Source organism: Arctopsyche grandis, chromosome 6, assembly GCF_051622035.1.
Source record: "Arctopsyche grandis isolate Sample6627 chromosome 6, ASM5162203v2, whole genome shotgun sequence".
Taxonomy (NCBI): Eukaryota; Metazoa; Arthropoda; class Insecta; order Trichoptera; family Hydropsychidae; genus Arctopsyche; species Arctopsyche grandis.
In genome coordinates, this window is record NC_135360.1 from 23,627,388 (window position 1) to 23,645,858 (window position 18,471).

An 18,471-nucleotide genomic window follows, 5' to 3' on the forward strand; every position below is an offset into this window, starting at 1 on the left:
ATTGTTGACGTGGGTCATCCGCTGTGTACATAGGTGTACCGCCCTGAATGGTCGGTAGATTCGAGGGCGGTGACGTCGCGAGCAGGACGGTGGCTGGTCCGATGGTCGCGCGATGCGATGCTGCGGCGGCGCCGCTCTTCCGAGGCTGATGTCGGTTGGTGGGGCGGCGGGGGCGGCAGGGGCATCGATGTGGTTGATGATACTCCGAGCTGGACCGTGAGTCGTTGTGGCTCGTGGAGGTGTTGTAGCGCTACCGCCCGTCTCGGCGTGACGACGCTCGTGGGGACGGACGGGGCCTTGATGATGATGATGATGATGGTGCTGAGGTGGTGTATGTCTTGTGGTGCTGGATGACCGTTCTATGTGTAGTGGATCGCGCATGACTCCACATCCAGCTGTCAAGATCGTCGTCTCATTCGCTCCCCCATTTTTTAAAGCACCTGTCATCGACGTTGTGGCTGGACTCCAGTCGATAGGTAGATAGGTAGGTAGCCGTGTCTGCTCGTTTATTGTCACCCGCGGGCCGCGACGCGTGTTGTGTTGATGGCGATGGGGGCGCGGCGGGTAGCTTCCCCGCCTGGCTCGGCGAGGCAGGGATGAGCGGCATGTTGAAATTGATCGAGGCTGCGTGGCTCGATGTCGGGGGTCACCAGTATGGAGGATGAACGAATGAGACGACTGGCATGTTAATGCACGTGTTTATTATATGACAGCTGAAGACAGAGTGAGTAGCAGCTCTCCGAACCCAGCCGGGTTGGTCCCCACTCGCAGGAAGGCAACCAAACTCGACCATGTCGTATAAGCGAGCCGCCACAGTATGTACGAAGAGGTTGAGCTTCGGAGAAGTGAGCAGGTTGAACTCCAGAGGTTCACTCTGGCGTCTGGAGCTGGTGCGTCGCTTTATATGCGTTCTGGCTTGAAGCGTGCCGTGTGCAGATGCTTTGTCTTCTTTTCCAGGACACGTGTTGACCTGTTTTCGGGGCGCGTGTTTATAGCTATGGGGTCAGCGCCAAGACGTCGTTCGTTTAAGAATGCGGTCGTGTGCCACGTGTAAACGACTTTTCAGGACATCACTGTTGGAAATCTCTGTTGGGTTTCGTTCGTTTTACGATCGAGCGATGAACTCTTTCTTTTGGAATGGTCGAAGGGGACTTTGTCCTCGAGTTATGCATGTTTGTACAGGATCGATGATGAGATCACTGGTTTTGATTCGTAATAGCACAAATCGTGCTATATTCCTACATAGTCTTTTGTTTTGTAGGAATCTCGTCATCGTCATCGTCATCGAAACATTCGATAATATTCCACAACAACAAACCACATTCCTCGCAGAACTCACCACACGTAAACAACACGTGCACTTCTTGGAATCAATCGCCAGTTCCTTCGAGAATGTTCCACCCCTCACACTCGAGCGGAACGAAACCAGACGAAGCACACCTGCAGCCATTATATCAAACTCAAGCGGAACGGTGCCAAATCCAACTCAAGCGGAACGGTGCCAAATCCTTCGAGAATGTTCCACCCCTCACACTCGAGCGGAACGAAACCAATATGAAGCACACCTGCAGCCATTATATTAAACTCAAGCGGAACGCCCCTACCAGTCGAGCGGAACCAAAACGGTCGAAACACGCCGCCACCATTAAACTACATCGAGCGGAACGGCGCCAATCATTCCAGAAAAGTCCACCCCATCGACAAAAGCGCATTCCTCGCTTACGCATCAACAACCACCACCATCGGTCAGGTGATTCCAGAAACACTATAAAAGGAGGTACAACCCAAACAACACCAGTTTCAGACTACAGACAATTCAAAACAAATTCTTGCGTGCCACGGGCAACTACGACTGGTACACAAGAAACACTATAATTCACAATGACCTAAGCATTGACTACCTCGACAAACACGTACACAAACTTGCCGTGAACTACTTCAAGTCTCTCGGCAAAATAGACAATCCCCTGATCAATTCCCTCAGTGTGACCAAACTCACGTCCAATCAAAGACCCATCGACATTCTGAAGATGGTGTAGGCGGGGTACGATGTGTTGACCGTATCCCGGCCTAACGAAACACTGTTGTGTGGTTCAAAGATGGGGTCACCAATGTAGGCGGGGTAGCGATGTGTTGACAGCGCTGTTGGATGATCAGAAGGTTGCGTAGATCACGTCGGAGTAGTACCAATGTAGGCGGGTTACATGTGTGTTGACCGTATACCGGCCTAACGAAACACTGTTGTGCTAGTTTTATAAAGTTTTATTGTTTGCCTATGGTTGTACAAAGGTATGGTATTTGTGGGCAAAAGTATGTCGTTCAGCGGTCTCTGGATATGGTAGAGTGTCGCTGGCTCAGCATTCAGCTATGTTCGGAAGGTCTCTGGATACGGCAGTGTGTTGCTGGCTCGTCCGGCTGGTTGATCTTCCAAGTCCGCGTAGTGTAGTGGTGGCTGGTCAGGAGCTGTATGTTGACTGGTCTGCTACTGTGTGCCGACGCTTGCTGCTCTGGGTCGACTGGTCTGGTGCTGTGTGTCGACGCTTGCTGTTGTGGGTCGACTTGCGTTGTTTGCGTTGTACCTCCTTTTATAGTGTTTCTGGAATGCTTGGTGGAAGTGGTTATTGACGCGTACGAAAGGAATTTTGTTTTCGTCGAGGCGTCGAATTTTCTGGAATGCTTGATGGAAGTGGTTATTGACGCGTACGAGAGGAATTTTGTTTTCGTCGAGGCGTCGAATTTTCTGGAATGCTTGATGGAAGTGGTTATTGACGCGTACGAGAGGAATTTTGTTTTCGTCGAGGCGTCGAATTTTCTGGAATGCTTGGCGCCTTTCCGCTCGATGTATTTTAATGGTGGCGGCGTGTTTCGACCGTTTTGGTTCCACTCGACTGGTAGGGGCGTTCCGCCTGAGTTTAATATAATGACTGCAGGTGCATGTCGTCTGGGTTTCGGGAATGTAGTTTGTTGTTGCGGAATATTCTCGAAGGTTTCGATGACGATGACGACGACGAGATTCCTACAATGGGTATAGGCTAAAATAGCACCCAATTTAATTAACCAGACTCAACCACCTTTAAACGGTCCATACCCGTTAACCACCCACTAACACACTAACCCCGACAGTATCCCACAGATGATGCACTAATTTTGCTTAGTGTTCCAGATCGACAAACACCCCACAAGCGAGCAGCCGCCAGCCCGCACCACAAACATCACCGAGAGTCCGATCCCATACAACACGTTCGATGGATAGGTTAAGGGAGTGGCACTCCCTATAAACTATCGTTAAAACGCAGCCACAAAGAAGAAAGAAAGACAACACCAGTCGACCCACAGCATCAAGCGTCGACACACAGCACCAGACCAGTCGACCCACAGCAGCAAGCGTCGACACACAGCAGCAGACCAGTCGACATCCAGCTCCTGTCCTGCCACCACTACACTACGCGGACTTGGAAGATCAACCAGCCGAACAACGAGCCAGCAACACACTGCCGCATCCAGAGACCTTCTGAACATAGCCGAACGACGAGCCAACAACACACTGCCGCATCCAGAGACCTTCTGAACATAAACGAATGCCGAGCCAGCGACACTCTATCATATCCAGAGACCGCTGAACGCCATACTTTTGCCAACAATTAATCATACTTGTGTATACCTTGTTACTACCAAATAAATACTGTAGGCGGGGTAGCGATGTGTTGACCGTATCCCGGCCTAACGAAACACTGTTGTGCTAGTTTTATAAAGTTTTATTGTTTGCCTATGGTTGTACAAAGGTATGGTATTTGTGGGCAAAAGTATGTCGTTCAGCGGTCTCTGGATATGGTAGAGTGTCGCTGGCTCGGCATTCAGCTATGTTCAGCAAGTTTCTGGATACGGCAGTGTGTTGCCGGCTCGTTGTTCGGCTATGTTCGGAAGGTCTCTGGATACGGCAGTGTGTTGCTGGCTCGTCCGGCTGGTTGATCTTCCAAGTCCGCGTAGTGTAGTGGTGGCTGGTCAGGAGCTGTATGTCGACGCTTGCTGCTGTGGGTCGACTGGCGTTGTTTGGGTTGTACCTCCTTTTATAGTGTTTCTGGAATCGCCTGACCGATGGTGGTGGTTTGTTGATGCGTAAGAAAGGAATGCACTTTTGTCGAGGCGTAGAATTTTCTGGAACGATTGATGGAAGTGGTTGTTGATGCGTAAGCGCATGTGGTTGTTGATGCGTGAACGAGGAATGCACTTTTGTCGAGGCGTAGAATTTTCTGGAATGATTGGCGCCGTTCCGCTCGATGTGGTTTAATGGTGGCGGCGTGTTTCGACCGTTTTGGTTCCACTCGACTGGTAGGGGCGTTCCGCTTGAGTTTAATATAATGACTGCAGGTGTACGACGTCTGGTTTTCGGGAATGTAGTTTGTTGTTGCGGAATATTCTCGAATGTTTCGATGACGATGACGACGACGAGATTCCTACAATACCATATCCAACATATAGCTGTATTTAATACCGAACACAGACGAACCTGTCTATAACACATGGCGGACTGGTGGTGAAGAAGACCTTCACAACTAGATTAGTCCCCATAGTTTCGACTCAACCAACGTCAAGAGAGGCGCATAAGGTTTAGGATAAACTATATCGGATCATTATTCAGTGTCAGCCATTGAAAAAATTGATTCTGAGTTCATGAAAAATGTATGTTTTTGACAATATTAAACTTGAATGGTATTATGAGACTGAAACTTGAAAGTCTGTCGCACTAAAGAGCGTTGATGGATGAAAATGTAAAACGTGGCGAGCTTAAACCTACAATTTCTAGGCTGGAAACTCGCATTTTTGCATATGGCCATCAATGTGTCTGTTAAGGCGTCGTTAAACGTCAGTCGACGCGAATAACAACTTGGTTAGTAAAACGAAACACAAATTGCTATATTCTATTAGAAAATAATAGTAATTTGCCACAATGCCGAAAGTCGTATCGCGAAGTATCGTTTGTTCAGACACGAAAGATCAAGAAGAATATAGTGAAGCTAAACCTTTACACATTTATTACTGCCTCTGCGGACAAATGTCACTTATCTTAGGTGCCTTGTTAAATGTGTTTCATATTAAATAATAATTTCACACTGTCAAATTTGATTTTAAAATTACTTTTACTTTTCTCAGATTGTGCCATTGAAAAATTGCCCTTGAGGAAAACAGACGGTGGAAGAGTCATCGATGGTGCGAAACACGCTCATAAAATAACGTGTGACGAAGACGAAACAATATATCTTAAGAGACCTGAAGGAATCGAACGACAGTATAGATTCAAATGCAAAAAGTGTAGTTTGCCCATTTACTATAAACACGAAGCAAAAAGCAATATTAATTTCATCATTAAAGGATCTTTAATAAAATCGTCAGGCGAAGGTCCGGTGACTGATATTTACAGACAAGTGGCCGTAGCCCAACCGAAAAAAATCATGGTCACAAAGCATACTAAAAATATGGGAAAATTCAGTTCAGTTACCGTTTCAACTATAGACGAAGAAGAAGACGAAATTGAAGCTGTAAATAGTTTATTATAACCATTTTTTTACTCTCAATATGTATAAAGCTGTTTATCAATATTTTCTATTTTTTCTAGCGTGAAGTTGCAGACAGCTATGCTAACAATGCGCGAATTATTGAAAAACAGTTGGAGAGAAAGGGGATGAACAAAAGATCATTCGGAACACCAGGTCCACATGAAATTGAAGCTAAAAGAGTCCGTGGTACACTTATTGACAAATAAATTGTTTTTTTAATTAATAAACAAAAGATAAATTTAAAATAAAAAGTATATTTTATTCAACGCATTTAAAAATTTCATGTAATAGAAAATTTATCGATAATTATATTAACGAAGTGTTACAGTAAGAATGGTTTGTATTTAATATAGCGGTAATGAATTTTTGATACGCTTCTAAAAACGTTAGATATGCATCTAACCAGGGCTGTGGAGTCTGAGTCGGAGTCGTAAAAAAGTCAGCCGACTTTGGCTCCTTTTTAAGAGCTTTTTATTACAAGGTTGACTCTTGTTATTATTTTTTAGAAGTAAATCCACTAATAAATTGAAATTTAATCTTTTGTTTATAAAAATTGGGAATTTAAATTACATTATATTTTTTTTGATTTTTAAATGCTTTTTATTATTACGAAATTATGTTCACAATACATCTTATATCTATTTTAATAGCTACTGATCTACTGATCATTTTCTATTTTACAATTTAATTTAATTTGGTTAGTAATCATAGTATTATATTATTCTAATGTTAATCTACAGCATAATAGGAAAAAGAGCTCAAAAACCTATTTACAATCCTTACATTATAAATAAAATCGTTGAATTGCACGCAATTTGATGTATTGTCGCAAAAACCGATTGTTTCCTCGTTCCCAAACTTTTTTTATTTTCATTTTTACTGTCTTTTTGTATTAAATTGATTTGTTTGTGTATGGAATTCATACACTATGAATATACATACTTTTTATTTATAACTATTCCAATACGAATTATTCAATAAATTGGGTTGCATGTCAATTTTTTAATTCCTTTCATTTGTAATATTTTGAATATCGCTATTATTTTTATTACTAATAATTTTATATGTTGGCAAAAACATTAAATCTTACTAAAGTCGTTCTAGTATGAGTTGGTAAATTTTGAACCGACACCACAGCCCTGCTTCTAATATAGCAAGATAAGGTTTAACCTTGACTTGCTATTTCCATTAAGGAAATTCTTTTCCATTTCCATTGAAGTAATGTTTTCATTACAATTGAACATACATACATACATTCTCTTCATTCTTCATTTAAACATGAAGCGCAATAGTAGCTATTGTAGAATATATTTTTTCTTTATTGGTGCTATTAATTTGTATACAGTTGTTAATTCAGTAAATAATTATTGCTTCGATAAAAATTTGTATCTTAAAATATTTCACAATACCTCGGAATCTTTAGAAACCAGATATTTTTCAGTAAGTACGTACTGTAAGAATATGCATTATCAATGCGTGATTTAATCCTTTATATTTCTCGGGATCCACTTAGGCTGTATCAAATGAACTACAAGAAAAATTATTGGGTAATCCAGAGAAACAAACATTAAGTTTTGTTATTTCTCCATTGTGGCTTGAGTTCATTCTCATTGTGATTTCATTGGGAAGTACTGGATCAACATTGAAAGAAATCAATTATGTTACTGGCACACAGATGAATAAAACGGTAATTTAAAATTGATATTCTTTGCAAGTAAAACCAATTGTGAATAATTTGATTATATGTAATTTGAAGGAAAAATCAATAATGTTAAATTGCGTTATTAATAATATGCCAAACGATACAAACCTCCACATAGAAATCAACAACTTTATCTTTGTTCGAGAAGACATGATACTGACGAAGCAGTTTTATGAACTTGCCACCAAATATGCAAATGTATCAATTGAATTTGTTGATACTAACGAAGTTACTTTAAGTAGTAACCTGAATAAAATGGTCAAATATATATATTTCTCGCTTATTATTTATATAGTATATCATACAAAATTGTAAATCAATTTATTCGAAATGTAGATAAAGGAAAAAACGAAACGACGAATGAGAGAAATATTTGATGACAGTGATTTAAAAGGAAACGCTACATCAATAGTTATTGTAAGCAGTGTTTATTACAAAAATAAATGGTTATATCCACCGACAGTTCTGAAAGGTTTGTGGAATTTTACATCAAAAGAAAATGGAGAACCTGATGATCAAGTTAAAATGTTTAGAATGAATGGTTATATGAACTTTGCCAATGTTGAAGACTGGGATGCTAAAGTAAGTGCTTAAAATTTTATGCATTATAAGAATATTTAAAAAAAAATCGTTTACTTTTAAAATATTATTTAGATTGTTGAAATTCCATACACCACTGAAAACATATCGATGTTAATATTTTTGCCGAATAAAATTAATGGTTTATTAAAGATGGAAGAGAAAATCATAAAGCATCGCTACATAATTGACTACACTGCATCGCTAATGAAAAAAATACCAGTTGCAATAACTCTTCCTAAATTCACACTAGAATCCGCTATCATTCTTCCGAGCAAATTGAAAAGGGTTTGTTTCATAAAATTACAGTGATAATTATTTGATCAAGAAAATAAACTTCCTTCATGACATTACAGATGGGAATAAAAAGATTATTTTCTCCATATGTACGATTAGACGACATGGTTAAACAACCGAAACCGTCGATTACAAATATTGTGCAACGTGTAAAACTGTGGGCTGATGAAGGTCGAGGTGCATTCAAAGATACAGGTTTGTATCTATATTATATTATATTTATCTTATGCCCTATTAAAGTACTTTTTATAAATATTAATGTATCCTAAATTATCAGGTGATGAAGAATTTCCGAAACCAAAAGTTATTTTAATGGCAGATCACCCATTCTTTTTTATTTTAAAAATGAATGGACTATCTATGATGATGGGCCATTTTTCAATTTAATAAATTACACAAAAATACTGGACAAAATTTGCAAAAAAAAAGTAATAATTGAATTACTTTAAAATTTTATGATTATCAACGTTTCTTTACTTTACTTTTGATATTGGCTGTGCTTATTTTTTTAAGATCCGATCACAAAGATTATTCAATTTTTAAAATTTTATTTTAACGTTGAAATTTTCCATTGAAAACATCCGAATGAACCAACTTAAAATGAGAACAATTCAAATTTATTTTCAAAATTGTTGGTTGTTTGCCCGGCTTTAAGATCTGTTCATACCTATCCAGCACGACCCGAATCCTGCAAGTACGGACAGTATTCTTTAGTACATTCTATATGGACGCGCATGAATGCGTAAATGCACATGCGTGAATGGAGTATGAATACGTCCATATAATGTACCAAAGAATACTATCCGCACTTGCAGGACACCTGCAGGATACGGATCGTGCTGGATAGGTATGAACAGACCTTTACACGGGCAGAACGGGATTAGACCGGCAGCGCGCCTGCGCCGGGTACTAAGCACTGTGTTGTATGGATGGGTATGCAATGTTTCAGACGGGCTGGATGAATGCTAGCCGGTGGATTCATCCGGCACGTCTGAAACATTGCATACCCACTCATACAAAACAACACCTAATAACCGGTGCAAGCATGGTGTCGGTCTAGTCCATCCTGCCCGTGTAAAGCCGGGCTTTAGCATCATCGGTTCGTTTCTTAAGAGGGCTGTACACCCGAAACCTTAATTTTGTTGTCGTTCCTTTCTTCATACATATATTGGGTGAATGTATATATTGAGTGAATGCGACAATATATATCAATATATATATATTGTGTGAAGGCGACAGTTGGGTTACGACCAGATAATACGTATTTTAAATCGACAAAATCGAGGTTTCGTATTCTCCTATTTTCTCCTCCAAAACTGGATCAATTTTTAAAAAAATTTCATCATCGGTATGAGAAAGATATTTTCTGTGCAACTATGCGCGTATTTTTTTTTAAATCGTCCGTTAAATAAGCACGCTGGACTCTTTTCGTGGGTGTAAAAAAGAGGCGATTTTATAGATGTTTGGCGGCTCCTAGCTCCTATAAAAAATAACTAATCAAAAAAATAAAACGATAGATGCATCCCAATGGTAGATATCCATAGCATATTAAAAAATAATTTCTCTAGTGCCATAATTGTGGAAGGGAGAAGTCTAATACGTTTGTATGGACAAGGCGCTGGTGTCCAGCCCTCTTAATTTCTTCTATTATGAAAAATATATTATTATTTCTTAAGAATTTGTAATAGGGGAAATTTTATTTATTTGTTAAATACCTACAAATTGTAATTTAATTGAAATCGTATTTTAAAATATGTATTAGAGGTGAAGGTCGTAATTTAGATTATTAGAACAACTGTCACACCAACAGCTGTGAGCTGTTGGCTTGTCAAATGATCTGCTGACGGATGTCAAGTTTAGCTTTAATCATAAAACCACTGTCAAGGTTATTTATATTTACGAAAAAGACACTAAATTACCAATTAATTGATAAAATGCCGTTCTATGCCGTTGCGAAAGGCAGAGAAATCGGTATATTCAATACTTGGAGCGAATGTGAATCAAAAGTTAAAGGTTATACAGGGGCTAAATTTAAGAAATTCTCCACAAAAGAAGAAGCTAACACTTTCATTTCCTCCAATGGAATTCACGGCGTTACAACCAAACTTAAAAATCCACCAAGGAATGTCCATGATACCAAATCAAAATGTGTATATTCTACTTCCTCCGATCCCGAATCATCAAATAAAAAATCTAAAATACCTACAGAAATAATAAATTTAGATGACAGTGAAAACGACGATCTTTTCAACCCAAGTGTGGACGATGAATTAATAATGATGATGGACGATTTTGAAAGTAAAAATAAACCTAAGCACACCAAACCAAATAAACCTAATCCAGAGAATCGTAAGAGGACTATAGTATTGGACACCTTGCCCGAAAAGCAATCGAACTCTGAAGCAGGGCCCTATTATGATAGCTCTAAAAGATTAAAAACTGTCTCCAACACCAATACATCAGGTACGTGTGAATTTACTACAGACGATCTCGGTTACGTTGAAGTGTACACTGATGGGGCGTGTTCTAACAATGGAACTAAACGTGCCAAAGCTGGATTAGGAGTATATTTTGGAGAAAATCATGAACTCAATGTTAGTGAACCGGTTTCTGGACGAGCTACAAATAACTGCGGAGAAATACAGGCAGCCACTAAGGCTATTCAAATAGCAAATTCTAAGGGTGTTAAAAAATTAGTTATCAAAACTGATTCGAAATTCGTCATCAACGCTGTTACCAAATGGATGCCGAGTAATATTGTCTAATATTCTGCCAATGATATTAATTTAACATAATTATATACATATCCTCATACTTGTTTATATCTTTTGCAGATTGGAAACGGAAAGGATGGAAATTGGCCAATGGAGAACCAGTAAAAAATGAAATCGATTTTAAAGACTTAGACAAGTCAATTAAATTACTAGACATAAAATGGGTTTACGTTACTGCTCATAAAGGAATTCTTGGAAACGAACGCGCTGATCAATTAGCGAGAGATGGAGCCATTCAATATCAACAATAATATTTTGATTTCTATAGTCTTTATTTATTATATTTACAATTGTTTTAATATTCATTTAGAAATAAATTCTATTGATTTCAATACACTTCGATCTCAAAACTTTTATTTTTATTTTATTTATTGAAAAATCAACAGACAACAAGATGTAGAAGTGCATAAAAACAAAGAGTAAATATATAATATATATAACATCCGAGTTCAATTACAGATAAAAAAAATACCAAATAATACAGTATGTTCGGTATTTTTATCCCCCAATGGCATACTAAAATACAGACACATTAAAATTTATTTCACGATTCGCATTAGTAGGTGTGTATTTGCTGTTCTCAAAGAAGGTTTCATTAATGTTTCCAATACATTAGATTTTTATAATTATTAGTCGCTAATACATTTTCAATGTATGTACTCGTATTTGTTTCCAATACATACATTCAAAATCTATCCTTCGCCTTAAAATACGCCTTCGTGAGATAAAAACAACCTCTATAATATAATATTTCTCATTCTCATCTACGATAAAGCATTGGAATAATGCGTTTGGGTCTGTTGCCATATCTAAAGTTATTTCAACATGATTTTTTTATGAAACATTTGTAAAAGCATCAACCGGTTAAACTGATCCAATTTAAACTAGTGACATACAAGAGATAGTCACGTACATCTGAAGTGGTAATTATGGACGTTAATTCATTCAATTTTCCATCCAACTTGAATGGGACAGTAATATCATTAAGGAGATGACAGGAGTAAACCTTCCTATGGAAGCGAAACAGGGACGAATTATACGCACATAGCGATATAAACCTAAATATTATATTAACTACATAAGTACATTTATACAAAAATTAACTAATTGTACGTTTTAAATACAAATCTACCTTATTTAAATGAAGAAACAGATACATAGATGCCGTATCAATTTTTTTTATATATTTATACTTGTACCTGTGTTGAACAACATAGTATACGTATATAATTCGATTCACAATATGATGCAATTTGTGGATTGCATTGATTATTACAGGTTGATTTAACAATTATACATCTTACAAGCTGTATAATTAGAAAATCAGCTGAATTCCACTCACCCTATGTACAAAATCAAGTTTTCCGTGAGCACATAAATAACAGTTTTTGTTTTAATTAAATTCAATTCGTCACCTTGGAGTTAATTAAATAAGTTTATTAGTTAGTTAATATTTTTTTTTGTATATGTACATACATAAGTCTATCAAATAGGCATTTTTGTCATTTTTGAAATCAATCAAGTAAGCTCTTAATGCATCATCTTTTTTTTTTTTCGAAAACTCCCGCAATAACTCAAACAGTTTATAAAATCGAATCAAACAGACACCTTTTAATAGACAACGAACTTCTACATATATGAAGCGGCAAATGATCGAATTCTTCATTTTCAATACAAAGCTGTTCAAATAATCTATCATTTAATTGATTATGATTTTGTTGATTGTAACGACCTGTGTATGTAGTCATTCACTCAGATTTTTGGCGACTACATAAGTGTTGAAGATGAATTACACAGTGTATGTACGTGTACTTAAAGTTAATACATTCTCCACCCCTCCTATTAAATATGCCAGAAAACCCCTATAGCACCCTATCATCGCTGGAGCACCATTATTAGCAATCAAGCGCGGATCCAGCAATTTTTCTAGGGGGGGGGCCGATTTCGAATTACAAAAAAGTTAAAAAACAAAACACAGTTAATATTCATAGTAATCATTCTATTTATTCACGATTAACAATAAAAATACAATGATTATAAAATTAATATAAAAAAACAATATATAATTTTCAAACGGTAATTAAATTTAGTGGGGGGGTGATTACTCCCATCGCTCCAACTGACAAGATATTATTGCGGAAAAAAATTAAATAATTATAACTTTAGTTCTATGTACATATATTTTTTTTATTTTTTTTTTTATTTTACTTTTCCTTTTTCTTTCTCCTTATGTATATTTTTAGGTACTATTTTTTTTGTTCATTGTGAAACTAAGAATAGGATTTGAGGATTTTATTTATTTGATTTTTACACCTTCGTTTATTTATTCTTTTTCTTATGTATTATTTTTCTTTTGTTTTCTGTTTTTTTTTCCATTTTATCATGTTTTTCTGCCTTTGCATTTTTGCTTTTAATTTTATGTATTTTATTTTTGTTTTTCTTTATCAAATGTAGGCCATTGTGGCGCATTAGGTTCTTCCTGTAATGCCACAATGGTCCAAAAATAACTATAAATAAATAAATTATATCTACAACAGATGAAACGATCTAACAGGAACAAACGGTTTTTAATAATTTTCCTATTATCTCTTTCTTTGGGTTGAATAAAATAATATGTAATGAAAAACTTAGTGCATACTTTGTGTGGGTGACCGTAAAAAAGTCGAAAATGTTCGTTTACCCATGCATACATATGAAAAACGGTTAGTATATCAAAACGGTTATATATCAGTGGCGTGCGGTAAAAGTCTCTCTCAGACTTTTACCGCACATAACAGGAACAGACTTTTCCTCCCGTTTCCTGCGCGCGCACATTAAACAAGGCTGTATGACAAAAAGAGAGATAATTTCACCGCATGCCACTGATATATATTATATAATATATACATAGTACCGTTTGCCATGCACCCTTTTTTGATTTTTCGACTTAAGATCTTTCGATTTTCCATCTTTGCCTTCCGATGTTTGCTTTTTCGACCTTTTCACTTTCGGTGCCGTGAGGTAGACCCACTTTGTGTATATCTTAATATATAATTTCGAAAGAGACTTTGTATGTATGTATGTAAGGTTTGTTGCTAAATGACAAACAAATCAAATTCTCTAGGACGACGATTCGATATGGTTGAGTATTATTATTTTTCGATTCAAATAAATTTAATAAAAAACAAATTAATATTTCTATTAGATTCGCCATGTTTAAGCTGTTTATATTACAAATATGGAGCGAAGCCGGGTAAAACAACTAGTATATATGTAGATAAAGTGATAATAACCACGAGAAATAAAGAATGGCACCTTTGACAACATAAATAAGAAAATAGATATGAATGTTGTTACATGATATCTTTAGAATTTAAATTTCATCGATAACATATAAATACATACATACATATATAGATATTAATCTTAGAATAAAATTTGGATTTAATGTTTTTTTTATATATATACCCGTCTGATTCTGCCCTCGTTCATAGAATACATTTAGTCGTAAATTTTACATAAGGTAGGTATTGCACTTAATACTCGTACCAAAAGACGGTGAATCATCATGTGGCAGCAAAATAACAGGACATCTCCGTAATTCAGTTAATAAATGCCCGGTATTGTTAATTAATGATATAATAATAATGATTAGCGGCGTAATTGGTCTCGAACAACAATCGAGACGGCAGAAAAACACACCTACGATATCCGCTTTGTAATTCGCAACCACTTAAATCCACTTTAATCGCTTTCAAAATAGTAAATGCTCCAACATTTCACGAAAATGTTATCCATTAACTATGAAAAATAATTTCAGAACGAAAATCCCGCTATGGATTATATTTCTAACTATTTTTTTGCTCGTTTTAGTTTTACCATAAGTATGTAGATCGAAATAATATTTATTTTACGTTCGTTTCACCTACGGATGGCAATAAATCCTCATCAATGCACGCCTTGTGTGATGGCGAGTTTAAACAATTCAAGTGTTTTGTAACTCGTTCTTAAATGATACATACGACACGCGTCTTTAAGGATCAATGCTCATTTCTGATGTATCAAAAGTCCAGGGTAAACCCTTGGTATTATATTCATTGCTAAAATTGAGTCTAGACCAGAGATTAGGAAGCCCCACGTAACCACAATTCGGGTTAATTCGTTAAGTTACTGCAAGACGTATTTAATTTTCTGTGAGTTATATGTACGTAGACGTACGTAGTGATTCTGATTTCTCGAAAAATAAGAATTCTTAATTTAACTTCTTAAATTTCTCGAGAATTCTCAAGAAATTTTGATAAATGAAAAATGTATATAACACATTAAAGTATTGTTTATTCGACATACATAATTGGATTCAATAATACAAATTTATCTTTTCGCATTATTGGTATGTAATTTTTGTATGTATTATATTAGTGTAAAACAACTAGAAAAATAGTAAAACATAATTTTATTTAATTAATTGTATACGTTATTATAATTTTATACGTTAATTTACATAACTTCATCTCTTACAACATTGATTTTATTTTATTATTACATATACATATATGAATTAATATTAGATACATTATTACATATTATTTTTAAAATATCCCTTTAAAAACACATGCCATCTAAAATAGAGTCAGACATCCTGGTTCTTTTCTTTTTGTTAAGAAATTTTCGGCCGTGGAAAAATTTATCTCGTTTTTTGTCGACAAACAAAACTCGTACTAGTGGAACACAAAACCGTGCTCCACTAGTACGAGTTTTTAGCTCGCAATTTTACACCGATTTAAAATTCAACACACTTCCAATTAACTCTCAAGAAATGAGAATTCTCAATTAAACGAAAACAAAAAATAGTGTGGCCAAAACACTATCCCAATATATATGTTTCAATAGAAAATAGTATTAACAGTGGGAAAAAATCCCAAGTGAAAATACGTCCTTTTGACTTTTGATTTAAACTGGACGACTACTTAGAGAGATTTGAAAGCTGAAAAGTACTACAAATGAAAGATAAAATAACCGACTATAGATTGCAATATTCATTTTGAACAGGAAATTGACAGATTTTGAGACATCGACCGAACAACACCAAGATATAGAAAAATCGCGCGATTTAAAAAAAAAACATATATCTCCGAATCTCTAGCCAATCATCATTTTTTATTACCAGATTTGTGTTTACTGGGCATAGATTTATAAGAAAAGTCATATCTCGTCTCTGAACCATTTTTCGTGTCGAACAGTGTAATCAGTGGCGGACTGGCCATACAAGCGAACATGCCCGATGGCATGTGGGCCCCACTATCTGTTAGAAAATATGGGCCCTCAGTAAAATTAAATAACTTTTTAACTATTTCACGTGTGTAAAAATGTATAGGATATTGCAACTTTAGGACCTAAAGTTTGGGTATTTCAACAAAACAAATTTCTTACGATATACACAAATAACTAATACCTGCTTTAACAGCCCAAGGATCGGTTAACTTTTTTATTAGGCTTGAAATGTAAGTTTCAACATTTGCGTGGGCCCTTTTGCCGGGCCTATTCCAACCTCAAGATTATGTATATACCAATACCTATGTAACAACTAACTACTGAAATAAAAATGGGAATAAACAAATTTTCTTAAAACAATTTTGATAGGATGATTCATCATCAACCAGCGATTTAAATTTACTTCATACTTTCAAAATAACATTTGATTATACTTCGATGATATAGTAAGATTTAAATACACAATTTTAAACAGTTTCCGAATATAAAATCTATTCCTAATCTAGACACATCCATGTAAATAAAAATATAGGATAGGGGCCCCCTCCCCAAAATCCTGATTTTCGATTAACATTAATTGAAAATATTATGCATTTTTTTCAGGGACGTAATTTGGGGGGGCCATAGGGGGGCACTCGCCTAAATTAAGGAATAGTGTGAATTTAGAAAATATTATGAATTTAATGATTAATGAGATACTATGGATCTATGAATGCTACGTGTATTTCTTATGTATGTTACTTTTGGGTAACTAATAAAATAATCGCTGCTATGTGCTTTGAAAAAAAACAAAACAAAACTTTATCTAATGTTATTACGTACATATGTACATAGATAAAGTGACAAGACAGTCGGTAGAAATTAAGTTAATTGATAGTTTTTTGGAGAATCAGTTTGATGGTCGATTAATGTTGACTATGTAAAGATTTGTGGAAAAAAATTTTCTTTTTTTTCTTTTTACATAATATTTTTTTATAATTACTTTTTCAAAAATAAGCTTATTTTTTTCATATTTTATAACTCAATAAGGTAAAGAATATTTTCCATTTTTATTCCGATATAAAAAAGATTTTTTGAAAAAAAATTCAATTTGACTAATCTTTGCCTGCCCTGCCCCCCAAAGAAAAAGCTGAAATGACGTCCCTGATTGTTTTCTACCGAAAGTAAAAGCCGCTTTTATGCCGCATTCTTTTATGATGCATTATATTTACCTAGGACAAGGGTTAAAACGAAATATACAATATAATTTATGGATCTATTTTGCTTTTGCCATTTTTCTTGTACCTAAATTTGTTTATTCCCAATTTTGAAAAAAAAAAAAAAAATTTCCCTTGATTTTTAGCGTGATGGAAAGAAGAAAATTTTGTTATATGGGGGGGGGGGGGACAAATTATTTTAACCCTGGGTGGGGCCCCCTTTGACTCCTGGCATGCACTGATTTCAGTCCCAGTCCGCCACTGAGTGTAATTGACGGTAGTCAGAAGATATTGTTTGCGTATTTCTAAAGATTGACGCGTTTGCAATGTCCATGTCAAAATGAGATAAGGATCAATTCAGAAAGTAGTCAAAATAAGATAAGAAAATAAGATAAGGCACGTTCGAAAGTTAGAAATTTGTAAACAATTTTTCATCATTCCCAGACCCTTATCAAAACCTTCCAGAAGTATGCACATAATAAATATAATAAACAAGTATAATAAACCCGCCCGGCAGTGGTTTTAAACTTTTTGAAAATATTCGAAAAAAAATATTTTTGTATAATATAAAAATTCTCAAGAAATGAGAATTCTCAATTTGGCATTTTTTTCGAGAAATTCTCAAGAAGGAACACTAAACGAACATATCTATGTATGTACATAACTACGCAATGTAACCAAGATAATTATATATTATATACCTACTTTTCGTAGGTACACTTGTATGTAGTTCACTTTTAACACATTTCGTCAAATAAATATATTTTCCACAAAAATTCTAGAAAAAATACAATTCGAGAGTGCAAGTTTAATTAAATTATTACATACCGTGTTGTAATGGCTTACATCTAATCAGTGGTACTGTATGGTTCAAATTTATCAGCTCTTCAGGGTACTAAAGAATAGAATCTACAAGTTCAAATTGGTCAAGTTCGTCGTAACAATCAATTTACATATGCTGTATAATCTCAAAATGTAATCACTTCCAAACGGAACCAAGTTTTATCTTAATCAAATTTATAATAACCATATTTCATTAAAGAGCAATATTTTAACTGAAAATAAAATATTTGATAAACCAAGACCGTTTCTGGATTGCATCATTAAGAATCTATCCA

At 35.7% G+C, this 18,471-nt stretch overlaps 3 protein-coding genes and 1 long non-coding RNA gene across 7 annotated transcripts in view; all 4 read left to right on the forward strand.

Moving 5' to 3' along the window:
* The window catches only part of LOC143912973 (uncharacterized), a 131,947-nt gene that overhangs the window by 50,615 nt on the left and 62,861 nt on the right, over positions 1–18,471 (forward strand). For 3 of the 4 annotated variants that reach the window (XR_013260671.1, XR_013260672.1, XR_013260673.1), the window contains exons 2-3: positions 2,127–2,199; positions 2,461–2,566. This is a non-coding gene — a long non-coding RNA (uncharacterized LOC143912973). Of the gene's footprint in view, positions 1–2,126; positions 2,200–2,254; positions 2,567–18,471 lie in introns of those variants that run through there. The other variant, XR_013260674.1, reaches the window with a different exon arrangement.
* On the forward strand, positions 4,842–6,718 carry LOC143912903 (STING ER exit protein). Its single transcript, XM_077432353.1, has 3 exons — positions 4,842–5,069; positions 5,152–5,537; positions 5,615–6,718. Exons 1-3 carry the CDS (start codon positions 4,949–4,951, stop codon positions 5,759–5,761), a joined length of 654 nt encoding a protein of 217 aa, XP_077288479.1. The 5' UTR covers positions 4,842–4,948; the 3' UTR covers positions 5,762–6,718.
* Positions 6,718–8,529, forward strand: LOC143912902 (serine protease inhibitor 42Dd-like). Its single transcript, XM_077432352.1, has 7 exons — positions 6,718–6,995; positions 7,069–7,242; positions 7,312–7,515; positions 7,594–7,839; positions 7,912–8,124; positions 8,193–8,328; positions 8,411–8,529. The coding sequence occupies exons 1-7, from the start codon at positions 6,777–6,779 to the stop codon at positions 8,518–8,520; spliced, it is 1,302 nt and encodes a 433-aa protein (XP_077288478.1). The 5' UTR covers positions 6,718–6,776; the 3' UTR covers positions 8,521–8,529.
* Positions 9,919–11,261, forward strand: rnh1 (ribonuclease H1). Its single transcript, XM_077432196.1, has 2 exons — positions 9,919–10,884; positions 10,968–11,261. Exons 1-2 carry the CDS (start codon positions 9,981–9,983, stop codon positions 11,156–11,158), a joined length of 1,095 nt encoding a protein of 364 aa, XP_077288322.1. The 5' UTR covers positions 9,919–9,980; the 3' UTR covers positions 11,159–11,261.

Excerpts from the sequence above, each read along its gene's own strand:
- LOC143912903 (XM_077432353.1), top strand. The coding sequence starts at position 4,949 with ATGCCGAAAGTCGTATCGCGAAGTATCGTTTGTTCAGACACGAAAGAT. Across the intron at positions 5,070-5,151 it reads ACAAATGTCACTTATCTTAG|ATTGTGCCATTGAAAAATTG; the intron begins GTGCCTTGTTAA and ends TACTTTTCTCAG. Across the intron at positions 5,538-5,614 it reads AAGAAGACGAAATTGAAGCT|CGTGAAGTTGCAGACAGCTA; the intron begins GTAAATAGTTTA and ends TATTTTTTCTAG.
- LOC143912902 (XM_077432352.1), top strand. The coding sequence starts at position 6,777 with ATGTTTTCATTACAATTGAACATACATACATACATTCTCTTCATTCTT. Across the intron at positions 7,516-7,593 it reads GTAGTAACCTGAATAAAATG|ATAAAGGAAAAAACGAAACG; the intron begins GTCAAATATATA and ends TTCGAAATGTAG. Across the intron at positions 8,125-8,192 it reads TTCCGAGCAAATTGAAAAGG|ATGGGAATAAAAAGATTATT; the intron begins GTTTGTTTCATA and ends ATGACATTACAG.
- rnh1 (XM_077432196.1), top strand. The coding sequence starts at position 9,981 with ATGTCAAGTTTAGCTTTAATCATAAAACCACTGTCAAGGTTATTTATA. Across the intron at positions 10,885-10,967 it reads TGTTACCAAATGGATGCCGA|ATTGGAAACGGAAAGGATGG; the intron begins GTAATATTGTCT and ends TATCTTTTGCAG.